The sequence below is a fragment of the Photinus pyralis genome, unplaced genomic scaffold, assembly GCF_008802855.1.
Source record: "Photinus pyralis isolate 1611_PpyrPB1 unplaced genomic scaffold, Ppyr1.3 Ppyr1.4_LG1, whole genome shotgun sequence".
Taxonomy (NCBI): Eukaryota; Metazoa; Arthropoda; class Insecta; order Coleoptera; family Lampyridae; genus Photinus; species Photinus pyralis.
This window is the reverse complement of record NW_022170249.1, coordinates 41,714,248-41,729,502: the sequence shown is the minus strand read 5'-3', so window position 1 is coordinate 41,729,502 and position 15,255 is coordinate 41,714,248. Positions and strand designations below refer to the sequence as shown.

The following is a 15,255-nucleotide window of genomic DNA, read 5'->3' as shown; positions in this document are numbered from 1 at the left end:
GATATTCACCTCACTTACATTAGTAGCTTTACATGTAAAAAAATGTATTCACATAACTTTAACTGAGACAAAAAAAACCACCCATAGCAGTTTCTTAATGAATGCATAGTGCGATTGACATGTAATAATAGGTGTAGCAAAATGACATCCATTATTTTTCCAATAATATATTAATATTTATCTCGCGTTGTGTAAGTGCGATTTCATACTAAGAAACTTTTTAGGCAGTTTTGTGATTGCTTGGCTCAGTATTCTTTGAGCGTGCGCCAAAGATGTACTGCAGCAAAGAGAAAACAAATGGACCATGTGAAGGAGGAAATTTCCCAGTAGCGGCTAGCTTTCGAACATAAGAGAGGAATTGTGTTCTATCAGAACAACATCAGGCCACAGACACACCGATAGTAATTCGCCATCAGTTTCCGGGAACTTGATTGGGAGGTTCTTATGCATAAACTTGTAATCCGGATCTAGCACCAAGTAATGACGACCTCTCCCTGTGTGTGGCGAGTGACTTTGCTGGTGAAAAATTCGCCCCAAGCTTGTGAAAATTGAATGGCCCATTTTTTTACCAATGAGGTCGAGGGTTTCTATCAGAGAGGGCGTAATGAATTCATCCCCAATAGAATAATTGAAACTAAAAATAATAGACTATTTTCAGTACGCCTGATATAAATTTTCTCAATTCTTAGTTGGAAAACGTGGCCCATGCCACGCATTATGCGCCTTGTCTAGACGTGACAATTTTCGTCCCACCATTTTTAAGAAGTGTCTCAAGCAGAAATGTACTAAGTATTGTTTAGCATTTTAAAATTGATGCTGTAGGAAAGATAGCATTTTGGACACTTATACCCAAAATGCTAGCTTTATTGAATATTAGAGTAGTTGTTTAAGTGCATATCGGTAATTATGGTCATATAAAGACAATTAAATAGTTCAGTCATGCCATCGAATTTTCCATGGGCTATAAACAACTAAAGGATCTAAGATAATACTCAAGTAGCCCCTTTAGATTTAAAGATTACAACGCCTTTTGAGACTTTCTCTTAATGCAAACATCCAGGTGTTAATTACGAAATTGTTCAACTTCATTTGCCCTGCAGTTGGAGACAACAAAAATGAACCTCAAATCCCATGGCTGTCTGTTGAAGGGCATTTTAACACAGTTTTAGAAATTTTTCCTATTTTACAAAATTTTATCAAAATGTTGTCGAGGGTTGGATTTTTGAAAGGTAATTATGCGATTAATCAGATGATGAATTAGGTTATGTAATCACTTTACTGGTATTCTGGTCAACACTTAAAATCGTTAGTGCAACCGAAATATGTAACTGCTTCAACTTCATGCCCTGCAGTTGGAGACAACAAAAATGAACCTCAAATCCCACGGGTAATTACGAATTGCAAGCATGTTGTAGGTAAGGCAAGAACCGGGTAAAGTTCGCTTGGGATTTATTCCTGAGGAATGGTTTACATTCTTTTACAAAAAAACTGGTGTAACCGGTCCATACACATTTGCTGTTGGTTTATCGACCTACTTGGTCAGCAAGGAGTTTTACGTCCTTGAGCACGAATTCTATAACGGATTATCTTTGGCGATCTTATGTATTTTCGGTGTGAAAAAGTTGGGTCCCAAAATAGCGGCCTATCTAGATAAAGAAGTTGATGCGTACGAAGCAGAACTGAGCTCCGGTCGTAGAAGTGAACAAGAAGGTCTTACAGCTTCAATTGAGAACGAACAACGCAATCAATGGAGTGCAGAAGGGCAATTAATGTTGGTCAATGCTAAACGTGAGAACGTTCAGTTACAACTCGAAGCCGAATATCGCCAACGTCTCATGACTGCGTACGACCAAGTAAAAAGGTATCTTGATTACCAGCTTGAACGTGAAGGAGTTGAACGTCGTGTGGCTCAGAAGAATCTTGTCAACTGGGTGATAAAGCAAGTAATGGGGTCGATAACAAGCGAACAGGAGAAGCAAAATATAGATAAATGTATAGCCGATTTAGGTGTCTTAGCGAAAGCTTAAGTAATTTCGATTTTAAGAGCTTTAAATTTATTGAAATCTGTTTATTTTACATCTATGTACCACCTTTATCATTTACAATCCGTATACAGTTCTAATAAAGAAGATAAGTACTAGTATTGTGAAGGTTTCGTGTTATTTCTTGCATACAAATGTACTGTACAGTCTAATATAAGTACCTACCCAAAATTATTATTTCTCAGTTTCCATATCTGTGTTTTGCATAATTGCATTTCGAAAAGCTGTCCCTCCCAAACTAAAGGGTTCTATAAAAACCGTTCCGGCCTAAAATTGTACATTTAACTTTAAAAATGAATGTCACAATTATTGACGAAAAATTAGCCCTTTTGGGTCAAAAAATCAACCAAATCTGAACGCCTGCTCTACCTGCGTTATGCACCTCACTCCAGTAAAGGGAGTAAGAACTCCCTAGCATTAGTATAAGCGCTATGTGAATCAGAGCTGGGTACTGCTGGAACCAAAAAGAGCTTGCGAGCACTTTTCGGAGCGGCCGTTTGGTGCTCAATACTCGAGCGTTTACTTAAAGTGCTCGGGCTTGAGCGCTTTTTTCTGCCCACGAGCGGTTTTTCGCTCATGAACTTTTTCCCGCTCGCTAGCTGTTTTCGCTCGCAAGCTTATTTCCGCTCGCAAGTGCTTTTTCCGCTCCCGAGCGCTTTTTCCGCTCCTGGGCGCTTTTAACCGTCAAGCGCTGAACGATTAAGCGCCACTCTCGAGCACTTTCCGCTCTTGAGCGTTTTTTCCGCTCACGAGCACTTTTCCCGAGCGCTTGCGATAAAGCGCTCGAGCGCCTCGAGCACTTTTAGGAGTGCTCGGAACTCGCAAGGGGTTTCGCTTTGCAAACCAACTCGATGCTCGCGAGCATTTTTGAGAAAATTAGAGCGCTTGTCGCTCGTCACTCGAGCGGTTTTTTAGAACGCTCGACCCAGCTCTGATGTGAATAATCATGTTTATGGTTGATGCTATTGTAGAGGACAGGAATAACTTTTCTGAAAAAATTAAATCCGCGAGTGCCTGTGCAGCCGCGAGAAATATTTGCAAAGGTGGACCAATCTGGGATCAATATATTTTAGGTTGGTCCATAAATCGCTATATACAGGGTGATTCCTATAGTACCTGCCACCGTTTGGGAGCGTGTAGGTGGTGCGTAGGGGAGTATTTTGATATAGGACACTTGGGGTCGGAAATCTAAATTAAGGGTGCCAGAGCCAAATTTACCTTCTGGAATTTCGCGCCTGTAGGTAGGCAACCCAACCGGCCGGCGGTGCACACGGAGCGATCTCAGGCGGCGATGTGTGGCTGACACTTGATCAGAATTTTGTTTAAACCCACGAAATCCCGTCTGCAACGACGCGTATCAAGTGAATAAACACTATGGCAATAGTATAATAATTAGTTGGCTAGATGTAGGAAGTGCATTGAGAACAACGGTGGCCACGTTGAACACTTGTAAACGTTATTGCTTTTGACTGTCGTTTTCCCTCCTTCCCTCCCATGTCGCTTCCTCGCGCTAACTCGCTCTGCATCGCTCCGCGCGAAACGTCGGTCGGTTGGGTTGCTTACATACAGGCGTGAAATTCCAGAAGATAAATTTGGTTCTGGCGCCCTTATTTTAGATTTCCGACCCCAAGTGTCCTATATCAAAATACTCCCCTAGGCACCCCCTATACGCTCCCAAACGGTGGCAAGTACTATAGGAATCACCCTGTATACTTGTATTATGTACGAGAAGATGAGTATCAAAAGATCAATTTACAAACACGAAAATATGAATTTTTTTATTGCCAAATTTCCAATAATTCAGTTTTGATTTACCTAACAACAGTGTATGGGTGTAGATATACCTACTTTTGTTTCATTAGAAGGGCAAAGGTAGGAATTTGCGCAACCCTATACGCCAAAAAATATTTAGAAAGTGATAAATATGATTTATCTTAGAATGACCACAGATTTAAATATCCCAAACAATAGAGGATCTACTATATAGTAGGTAGGCAAGTGATTGAATGCAGAAACCAAGTGCGTATTTTTAGCCACCATACTCTACAGCTACACCATATATATAAGAGAAGACCAACATATTCATAAACTGTGTAGATAGTTATACAGGCTGTTTCACGGAAACCGTTACCTAAAAGTATTCAGGCTTTCATTTTTAAATTAAATCTCGAAATTTGCATACCAACATAACTTTTTATGATCTAGGTATCGAAAGAAAATATTATCATGATTGTATTACTTTCGGTTGTACCAGAGGTCGATAGCAACTTTCTTATTTTAAATAGAACACCCTGTATTTTATTGCATTTTCGAAATCTGCAACATCAAGTGATTCAAGATTTTTCAAAATTTTTTACGTTTGGCTGCTGTTCTTTTGAGACTTTGAATTTCAACAATACTGACTTGATGCTACATGAGAATGATTTAGATTTTGATCGTCCTTCTACAGTGTTCTAAAACTAATGGCATATCGAATAAGTGTAACCTATAATTACTTATTCAATGTTAATTTTATTAACTTCAAACCTTAAAAAATGGATTTTTCGAATGAAACATGCATTTTTTGAACTTAAAATATTCAAAAAATTCTACGTCTAGCACTTATTACATTCCCTATACCTATCTGTTATGCTTTCAGTTTTATTTCAGATTTTCTAAAATTGAGACTGATGCATAATTCTTTAGGCCTTGAAATTAATGCGTTAGTAGATGTCATTGCACCATTCTTAAGACACTGAACCTTTTCTTAAAATGGGAGCAGTGCATACACATCAATCTATGTATACTGTTGTACTGACATAGTTATTATCCACCACCCAGTGTAGAAGTAGGAACATAGTATACATACTATACTTGAGAAAAGAAAAAACAAAAGACTGATAACTATAATTTAACACAATATTTGACAATGTATTTTTCTGTTTCAGTAGTAACCAAAACTTGTTCTTTAATTGAATGTTGAATCAATACAAAACAATAAACAAAATAGGTAAGTTATGCTCCATGCAATGTTTCATGGTTTCTACGGTTAAGATCGTGCATTTTCGATATTTCATCCAAATGTGAACTTATTTGAGAGGTGTTCCGATCAATCCACTGTAGGGAATTCATATGTGCATTTAATATGCGTCCAATTTGAGCAATCTAAAAAGAAAATATTATCAACAATTGTGATAAAACTTGTTACCAGCGTACCGGATCAGATGCTTCCTGCACTTTATTGGTATCCTCATTTAAATGTTCGATTATTTCCTTTAAATCCTCTGACATTTGTTTCAATTGAGTATCGATATTTTCAGCTAATTTGTAAGTCTGATCTCTGTCAACGTCGCTTACAACAATTTCACTCAGTTCTTTTTCTAAAGGAGCGATGCAATCTTCCAGTTCCTTCTGCTGTGCCAATACAAAATCAAGATCTTGATCCAATTGATCTTGTTGCTGTTTGATACGTTCTATTCCGTTACTGACTCCTAAAATCTGAAACCAAAACTAATTGCCAATTTTAATGAGAAACAGAAGCTTACCTTTTCCGCGTTTGAGATTAGTAGTCGGTCCCAAGCGTTGAGGTGACGAGCCTGATTTCCGAACAGTTTTCCTTGCTCTTCTAGATCAGAAGTCCATTTATTAATTGTGTCTTCCAGTTGCGCAAATGTCATAGAACCAGTAGCTGGTAATGTTGAAATGCCTGATGTGGTTAAAGTTGTTCTAAAACACTGTCACAGTGACTTTTGGTGGTCATTTTGATCAAGTACCTACAAGGCTGTTCCCGCGGGGAATGCTGGTGCAGATGTTGAAACAGCACCTAACGTCGAGAAACTTATAGGTGTGGAGGTTGTAGTAGTTGTTGATGTTAACGAGAAAGCAGGTGCTGCAGAGCTGATTGGTGTTGCACCAAAGTTTAGAATGCTAGAGGCGGTAGTCGTAGTAGTTGCGAGACTCGAACCTAAACTAAACTGAGGAGCAGATGGAGCTGCAACATTGTACAATAAGTCAAGCTCATATCTTAAGTCGAGCAGAACTTACTGGCTGATTGACCGAAAGTGAGTCCGGTTGAAGCTGATGTCGTAAGGGAAGGACCAAGGAAAGTAGACGGTGTAGATGTAGTAACCGTAGTACTGCTTAAACCAAAACTTGAACCAAACAAATTAGGTGCTTTGGCTTCAGTTCCACTCGTGCTATTCGGATCACCAGCTCCTCCAGAAAAACTAAACTTGGCTGGAGTTGCTCCTAACCAAAATTCAGATAAAGTTGATTATAAACAAACTACGCTACAAACCTGCAGTTGTATTTACTGGTAATGTAAACCCAGTTGCACTTTTAGTGGTAGAAGTCCCAAAACTAAACGACATTTTAACGGGTTTTCGATTTATAATTTTAAAAAAAGTTGTTTCTGCAAATAACCCTAAATTTTGATTGATTTGTCTAGGGATTTTGTTTTCCTTTCCCCATTGCCGGAGACCACAGATCAGATCGACTCGTAGAATACATCCAGATAAATTACCCTGTACGTGATGGGTTTGATGTGTTGCCTATACATTTGTCGCAAAACAATAATTCATACCTACATAGCACAATGGTGTTGACTGGTTCCGAAACCAATGCACTAAAACTCTTTTACATTGTACCCACGCCCCTTTCGGAACATCCGCTTCCGAAAAATCAGGGTCAACTTCACTCTATCACGGGAAACATTTCGAATAATTCCCAAAAGTATTAATGTACCTTCTTCAAAATTCAGCATGCCCCAAATGTATGTACCAAAATTCGTTTTCATTGTACCCAAGTCGTTTTCAGAAAATCCGGTTCCAAAAATTCACAGCCAACTTTACGCGGAACACCGGAAAGATTTTGAATAGTTCCCCAAACTACTTTTCCAGAATTCTGTGTACCAATACGTACCAATACTTACCATTTTCGAAAAATTCTATTTTGAATAATCATGACCAGTTTTACCAAAACATTGTAACAATTTCTTGGTACAATGAATGTACTTCTTTTTTTGGTGGGCGATATGAAGACAAACCAATTGAGTAACTACTCCAAATTAGTTATTTGTACAACTAGAAAAGAAAGTGAAGTTTTTCAACTCGAGTTCAAAATTATATATAGTTGATATATACAAAGCGCTTCAAAATACCCAGGAAAGCTATTGTGGTCCTATTTGAAAAAAATGGCTTCACGAAATGAAGCTAGCTTTGAGAGTTTCAAAACTATTTAAAATCCTTTTTATTGGAGAAATTAGACAAAATTGATTTGTGTAGTAATTAAGATTTTAAAGTATCTCTACCTATCTGGTTTAAAAGTGTCTACAAAATCCAAAAATGTAAGAATATACAGGGTTTAAATTTCTATTCTGGGGTGCAACAATTTCGGGTAACTAGACCTGGCTGAATCAACACCGCTATGATGGCGATGCATTAAAGAAATTTGTTTTTTGTCCTCTATCTCAATTCGTAAAAATCCATAAGAAATAAGCAAGTAGTAGCCTATAGCTTCTACATCTATGTGTTATGGAAACTCTGATAACAAATTCAGACTCTCAGAAAAGGAGTGCCCACAGAAGGTGCTAACGGGAACCGCCCACTTCCGACCGTTTAAACTAGGGAAGATGAAAACGAAATTATCAATTTATTAGCAATTATCAATTTATTTGTGAAAAGCTGTTTTAAGATTCAGTAATCGATTTAATCGATCATTCTTGATTGGGGTTTTATTAAATTGGGGAATTTCAATTGTAAATTTAAGATTTGTGAGTAACTTGTGAGTAAATTATCATTTTGAGCATTTGGGCGAGTATTTTGTATTTTATGTTTGCCATTTTGGTGATTGAATAGACCAGTATGTCTTTTGGTACCCAAACTGATTTGAACTGTTATTACCGCTACTCCCCTCGTCACTCCTCAATTTTATACGGGGGAAGTTAAGATAGAATTGAGTGGCGCTCGACCTTATCGGCAAGTGCAACGAAGTTAAAAAAAATCATATGCCCAAAACGAACTACCGCTGTGTCTGTGGAAGATCTCAACCTCTTATTTTGTGTTTCCACATTATATTTATTATATAAGACGATAAATGGACATTTTAACCATCGAGTAGGTAAATTAACTTTCACGAGATGCTTAGTTTCCCTGTATCGTCGTGTGTATAATACAAAACTTTATGCTACTGCAGAAGCCATATAAATCATTGTTCATTGTTCTGACTTATACTAGGAAAGAGGCTTCTGACAATTTAGAATTTAATTTAGACGTCAAAAATAGCAACCTTTAGGTTCTGCCGTCGCGGTTGTTACCATAGAAACAGAATTGTCATATGTACTGAATGTCCATTGTATATCGTGCTGCGCATTTGATATAAGAATGACAGTCATTAAAATGCACCATCAGCCGTTTCACTTTATCTACCCTCACGGTGAAAGAGCGGGTTAGCCTACTCACATAAACTGATTGAAATTCCAATTCAATATATGATATAAAATTAAAATAAAAAATGAAAATACATTTATTTATAATTTTTTCAATTCGCGCGTCAAATTTAGCTATGACACGGGCTCGAAGAAATGCTTAAGTGTTGGAATAGGGGTGCAAATGCTTGTCACATTAGTACAGACTATAGTTAAAACCTTTTCATGCCTCTGGAACATTTTCTGCATTGAACTTAGTGAATGGGTAAAATTTGGGATATTCACAATTTTACAAAAGTGTTGCGGAATTCAAATACATTAGTCTTAGTTAATCAAATCTACCTTTCAATTTGCACCCTCATATAGAATTCGGAAAGTAATTTTTTCGATTTTCTTCGTTATTCGTGCGCGAATGAGAACGATAAAGTGATATACGGCAACCGCGCAGCAAACACTTTCATCCGCCGGCCGTGTCACTTTATAGTTCTCGCAGAAATAACGAAAAAAATCGAATAAATTTTTTATCCGTAATAGATAAGCCGGCAAAATCTGGTAGGGCCCCCCACACACACTGGTGCCTTTTTTATGATAAAGATAAATGGATGCTTTCATTTAACACCCAAATCAATTTTGCAGACAAGTTAGAATGTAGACAAAGCGACGGAGCGACGTTTTTTACATTGAAACATAGTAAAAGTATTTAGATCTAAATTAAAGACTTGGGCGTATCAGTAAGTGTATAGATAAAACCTTTAATTATAATTTAATACTGACTTTTTACATAAATAAATAAGTAGGTAGGTACAGTTAAGTATCAATAAATATAAATGGGGATGTAAGTACAGTTACAATTATATATTATATTATGGCACACTTATATACTTATGAAATTGTTAAAAAGATGAACCTTTACAATGAATACGAAATAAGTACATTTTACATATACATAACACCTGTACCATTAATATCTAAATTAATAATGCACAACCTATTTACAGAAACCTTACCTAAGTATGTTTTAATCAATCTAGCAACTAATAGAGAGTTATTAAAAAAATCTATGTACATGGAGTCATATGTAGACATCAATTACCGTTTGAATACATACGAACGCGAGAAAAATAATAATGTACAACTCAGTAAAACGCAATATCTTGAACAAGTTTTATATTACAATCATCTATAATTTAGAGAAAATTGAGCAGATGAAAGCGCCATTTTCACATTGCTCAAATTTCGCTTAATTAACGCATAAAAAAGGTACAAAATATAAAAATTATCATACAACATATTCAGTCATTTTCAGGTTAATATAGCGTCACTAGCCATTTACTTAGGAGTCGGAGCTTTTCTAAATCTTAAAAGTTTAAGATTTTTTACTACAGAAACAACACTGTTACAGTTCAATAGAATAACAATATTACGAAATGAAGAGGTGCTTCTCCCATCTACCGTCCTGTCTCCTTTGGCTGTTCTACGGTATTTTGATCAATACGTCAACATTAGGAATGGTTACTTGTGTTAATTACAGATGTGTTCTTCCTTTTTGTATCGGCACATTTCACAAACAACGTTACAGCACCATACAAACTGACATTTACATTTCTCTTCAACCTCGCGTACCCGAGTTTGGTAACCTCTTCCACAACACAGCAAACGGCACCCATCGATACCGTGACTGGTTGTGTTACATATTCTTCCCTTTGTACCCAGGACATTTAGCCTAAAAAACGAGCAAATTATGAGGAAATACTTGATTAATTCCATTACGTTTCGTTTCGTTCGCAATAATCTGGCGAGTCTTCAAGATACACCAGATCAGTTTTGTTTGGCTTCTTCAGGTCGGGACTTATCACTTTAAGCTTTTTTCTCCGTCTTTCCACGAATTTGACGTGAGATGCGCCCTCGTATCTTTGAAAGAGAGCTTCTCCGACTTGTCGCAGTGGAGGTAGCCTCCTCCAACAAACACGCATACTGCAAGAACCGGACATACCGTGGCACTTACACACTCTTTGCATTCTTTGTCGAATGTTCTACGCAAAACGAACTGTAAATTTCTGTAGCAGGGTTATGGGGTAGGACTTACCCTTCTTCCAGCTTCGTTGTTGTGTAAATTCATAAGACCGCTAGGTGTGTTTGCGTCTTCACGGGAATCTAAAAAATCTCGACTGAATTGTTCGCCATACTGAATGTCTTCCGAACAGCCACCCCATTGCCAAAAACGTCCTTTTCGCTGTCGGACACGGTTGTCACAGGAGCAGTCGGTGAGTTCGCCCTTAGAGCAGGCCCGAGTAATCGCAAAGGCGACGCTTGCAGCGGATATTGCGTATATGTACGCGGATTCTCTGCTTTCTGAAAGTAAAATAAGTAGCAAAACTTAGTTATTGGTTTAAAATGCGCTCTTTTGTTAAACGCGTGGAAAAAGTTAGCAATCCATCATTGTGTATAAAGCTAGTGTAGGTACCTCCACGGCGTATTCACGTCACGCAAACCTGATTTTTTGCAGTCTTCAATTTTTCGTTTTGTATATATTGCAAATATGCGAATAATAAATATATATAACAAAATCGCTTAAACACGAAGGATCAAGTTGTGGTCATCGTACCTATCGCAAATTTATTTGCACCGTGTAACTGCGGTCCATGACTGCGGTAACCGGTAAAAATGGCTTTACTTTTTAAGTCTATACTAGAAAAGTAATCTGTGAAATATATGTAGTAGGAATATTTTATTTACCAAACGCAGGAGATCGCATACCTAAGTCGGTGATTACGCCACCTTGCCCTTTTCATAAAATTTCGACCATATTACAAAAATGTTCAAGAAAATGATAACAGTAATAGTGAGTAGGTATATTTCTATTATACGAGGGTTGAAAGAGATACGTTCCATGCGAGTATCGAGTATAACAGGGTAAAATGTTGCTTTCGGGGATTATTTTTTTACGACTCCCACTAAAAGACCAATAACTCCGATTCCTCTGTTACCTCAATTCTCAGATTCTTCATATTGTTTCATCTTCGGGGTCTTCCGGTTTCTTTACTTCTAAATTTTGCGATTCTTCCTTTTTTACGAGTGCTGCAGATTCAGCGATTGCTCAAAATCGTCATTTTCAGATGCTGTGGATTTTTGAATAATTTTCAAATTATTCAGATTTTTCGGATCCTATCGTTTCGCCGGATCTTTATTTTTCAGTTTCGTCAGATTCATCAGATTTGTCGAAACTTCGAATTCAGATTTTTCTTAGATGTTCTTAGATTCTTTGAATGCTTCGAGTTCACGTTATTTCGATTTTTTCGTTCCTTCGGATTTTTAGGTTTGTTCGATATTTCAATTTTTTGTTTACTCATCACATCAGAACCAGATTTGTTCAGTTTTTACATTCCTTCAAATCCGGTTTTTAAATTATTCAGATTGTTCCGAGTTTTTCGAAATCCTTAGATTTGTTTAATTTGATATATGATCTTTTCATTTTTCTCATTTCCTTTGCTTCTTCAAATTTTTTCAATTCTTCTCATTCATTGCGCTCTTTAGATTCTTGCAATTTGTTTTTGATTTTTCAAATTCTATTAGGTGCTTCGGATTCTATGATTTCTTCCGATTTTTCTTCAGCTACAGATTCTTCAAATTCTTTCGATTATTGAAGCTCTTCAGATTCATAATATTCTTTTGAATCCTCAAATTATTCAGTCTCTTCAAATTCTTTGCACTCTCACGACTTTTCCAATCTTCAATCTTTTTGATCCTGCAGCTTAATCGAATTCTTGACATTGTTCGAATTTTTCGGATACTTCCGTCTCTTCCCATTTCTGCGAATTTTTACAATGCCTCAACTTCTGCATATCTTGTCAAAACAAGTAATAAAAATCATAACATAATTTTCTCAAAAAATTTTATTTTATATTGGCTACATTGTCTACTTCTACAATAAAGTAAGCATATTAACGACACGTACCTACGTATAAATATAGACAATCACTGTTGCGTATTCTCCATCCCCAAATGAATTGCTGTCTATTACCAACAAGCAGTAGCGTACTGGCGTCTTCCTTGCGTCCATTAATGAGATTTTGAAACCTCAAAACAATGAAACTAACAAATTGCGATTTGCGGATTTAAATTCCGTGCAGGATGGGCTTTCAAACTAAGTACCTACACTTGATCTTTGTATTTTGAGGGATGAATATTGTTGTGTAAACCATGTAGACGTTATTTGGGTATGAACACCGATAATAATGACCGGACGCCTGTATTTCAATTTATTAATCGTAAATGCTTTTTATTCTTATGAAGAATTTTTAAAAGATAAATTTGATAACATTTAAGTTTTAAAAGCAACAGTACCTTGTGTGATCATGTTCTCGTGTCCTTTGCCTTTTTTTAAATGTAATTGTACCTGGTGACGTGTGAAAATACTATTGTATAGATCACAAATAATAAAATGAATGAATGAATGAAATGTGGCGGAGTATTTACGAGTAAGCGCAAAGTTGGTTTATTGCACTTGAATTTATCTCAGTGCTGCTTTTCCTTTTAGAAGTTTTGTAATTACGTAATTCTTGTTTAAATTGCATCGCTTTTCTAAATTGTTTATTTAGGTTTGTGTATTTAATTGTAAAAAGTGAATTTGCGCGTTAACGTAGGTACATTTGGTCGTTTGCGATTAGTGTTTATCGGACGATGTGCGCATTGTTTCGGCGTAAGTGGGCACGCGAAACGCGTTCCTTGTACGCTGGCGTTATCGAGTCTAATTGCGATTGGTGGTGTTTTTGAAAGTTTTGTGAAAACAGACAATGGTGGAAGTAGGGAAATACTGCAATCAATGTAAAAACAAGCGTGCTGCTGCAAGTTCCGCGACGGTTAAAGAGCGTATTAAATGCACAATTTCGGGAAATCTACCCTAGTTGTTTTGTTGAAGATGCAGTTCGCCGATTTCGAGGTAAAGTGTGCAGAAGAAGTAAACCTTAATAAAATATTTAAGTTATCCTAAAGTGAAGTACTCAGAGTGCGGGGAAAGTTTTTAAAATGGTTTGTCCGTATTCAGAAAAAGTTAGTTCGAGTGCGAGTAAACAAAGCAGTTGTCTGGTTAGTGAAAGTTGAACATTTCTACCGCCCGAACTGCCACCAAAGCGTTAATTCATGTTATTTATCAAGCCAGTTCGAGTCGTCGATTGAGATCGGTTTATTAAAAAGAAAGTCAAGTTTCCTGAAGCTGTCAGCGAATGTCTTGTGTCTTTGATAATAAGAGCACATGAGAATCGTAAACCTTTTATAACCAGATTATTTGGATTATTAGAGAATAAAAGAACTAAGTAATTTAAGATGTGTTTTTGAATTTTAGTTATCGACCGCTTGTATGCGTGATATTATCTCCAAACAATCTTTGTAAGCTTCTCTTTCGGAATTAATTTTTGTCATTGACAATCAATTAATTGCGTATTTATAAGAATTCTTTGTGCGGCCCATATAGAGTCTTCATGTCAGATTCGGGCCCAAATGAATGTGTGCTAAGTTATTGTGTCTTCCTATTTCGTTATCCTGCGCCTTCACCGAAGGTAAGTTTTATCTTTAAAATATTAGTTTTCCGAATGTAATTGCGCCGTTCTTTCATTTAAGGCGTTTAACGCTGGATTCACCTAAAGCGGTACCTCTTCAAGTCTTCAATCGTTGCAAATTATACGCTCAACGTATTAATTATCCGATTCATCTATAGTTCCTTTCAGAAAGGAATTACGCTTCATGCAGAAAAGAAATCCTGGATTATTCTAATATGGCGACAAGAGTCATTTGCTGTACTTTCATTTGATATTTCAATTATTGAAAATTTTAATTAGGGCTTGCAAACTATTGTTTTCCATCGACCTCTGCCCCCCTCCCAGACTCTCTGGCGTGTCGGTCGTAGTTCCTGATTTCAAATAAAGAATGAGACATCTGTTGATGGTGGTCAATACTTCAAGTGTGAATATCTCGAGAACGAAGTATCGCAAGATAATACTCATATAGTAAACTAAAAGGAGTGGACAAAAGGTATCTGTATATCTCTAATAGCAGGTTCAAAATTCAATACATAATCAAATTCCCCAATTCTTTAAGTTCAACAGAATTTTGGCTTGAAGAGAAGTTAGACAATCGGGTCTGAAAAATTCAAATGAAGTGCTTGTACTTCTGGAATTGCCAGATCAACATGAATAAAAGAACCTTAATTAATATTAAAAATAGAGGGGATTTTCCAAAATGAAGGGGCGGGTGCGAGCCTTTTTCTTATCAAGTCAAGTTAGAATGGGACAGATAGCTCATACAGCGAAAAGCATGGATTTCATTTCTCATTGAAAAACGGACGATCTGCACTCACTTCCAAAAATGGGATACTCCCTTCATACTGACGCTGACCCCCTCTCGTAAATAGAATGTTTAGGTAACCTTTCTTATTTTGGATATAATTGACAATCATGTCTATCACGTAGCACTTTCTGTAATGAATGTATTGATGCATGTCTCTGTTTTCGACATCCAGGCAACATTGTTGCGTAAGACCTTTCTGTGTAAAGATGTTGAGAACGGAAATCACAGATGACGAATCTCCCATAAAATTTAAACAGCAGGGAGGTAACGCAGGTTCAGTTTACCAACTGAAGCAGTAAATTTATTAATAATTTAATCGCTTTTGCATATATTGCCTAATGAATACAAATATGATATACACAGCTGTTTCGTCGTGAGTTTACATTTTAATTTAATGCGGAAGATTATAAACATCAACAGTGATTACAATTTGAGTGCTTCAATTTATTCTCTGCCTTAAGCTAATCG

The 15,255-nt window shown here is 36.8% G+C and overlaps 3 protein-coding genes across 3 annotated transcripts in view; 1 reads left to right on the top strand and 2 right to left on the bottom strand.

Moving 5' to 3' along the window:
• The first annotated feature begins 1,201 nt into the window (after positions 1–1,201).
• Positions 1,202–2,150, top strand: LOC116161390 (ATP synthase subunit b, mitochondrial-like). The gene is made up of 2 exons (XM_031474728.1): positions 1,202–1,213; positions 1,416–2,150. Exons 1-2 carry the CDS (start codon positions 1,202–1,204, stop codon positions 2,025–2,027), a joined length of 624 nt encoding a protein of 207 aa, XP_031330588.1. The 3' UTR covers positions 2,028–2,150.
• Positions 2,151–4,912: 2,762 nt separating this feature from the next.
• On the bottom strand, positions 4,913–6,475 carry LOC116178987 (nuclear pore glycoprotein p62). Its single transcript, XM_031498675.1, has 6 exons — positions 6,319–6,475; positions 6,066–6,269; positions 5,799–6,012; positions 5,567–5,747; positions 5,238–5,519; positions 4,913–5,186 (listed from the first exon to the last, which is right to left on the bottom strand). Exons 1-6 carry the CDS (start codon positions 6,389–6,391, stop codon positions 5,037–5,039), a joined length of 1,104 nt encoding a protein of 367 aa, XP_031354535.1. The 5' UTR covers positions 6,392–6,475; the 3' UTR covers positions 4,913–5,036.
• A 2,792-nt stretch (positions 6,476–9,267) lies between these two features.
• The window catches only part of LOC116158998 (protein Wnt-4-like), a 92,491-nt gene continuing 86,503 nt past the window's right edge, over positions 9,268–15,255 (bottom strand). The window contains exons 4-6 of the mRNA XM_031471887.1: positions 10,532–10,797; positions 10,216–10,478; positions 9,268–10,168 (exon numbers count right to left, since the gene is read on the bottom strand). Of these exons, the coding sequence (XP_031327747.1) occupies positions 9,967–10,168; positions 10,216–10,478; positions 10,532–10,797 (731 nt within the window). The 3' untranslated portion in view covers positions 9,268–9,966. The remainder of the gene's footprint in view (positions 10,169–10,215; positions 10,479–10,531; positions 10,798–15,255) is intronic.

Coding starts and splice junctions, on each gene's coding strand:
- LOC116178987 (XM_031498675.1), bottom strand. CDS start 6,391: ATGTCGTTTAGTTTTGGGACTTCTACCACTAAAAGTGCAACTGGGTTT. Junction 6,270..6,318: donor ACCAGTAAATACAACTGCAG/GTTTGTAGCGTA, acceptor AATTTTGGTTAG/GAGCAACTCCAGCCAAGTTT. Junction 5,748..5,798: donor TTCCCCGCGGGAACAGCCTT/GTAGGTACTTGA, acceptor ACAGTGTTTTAG/AACAACTTTAACCACATCAG.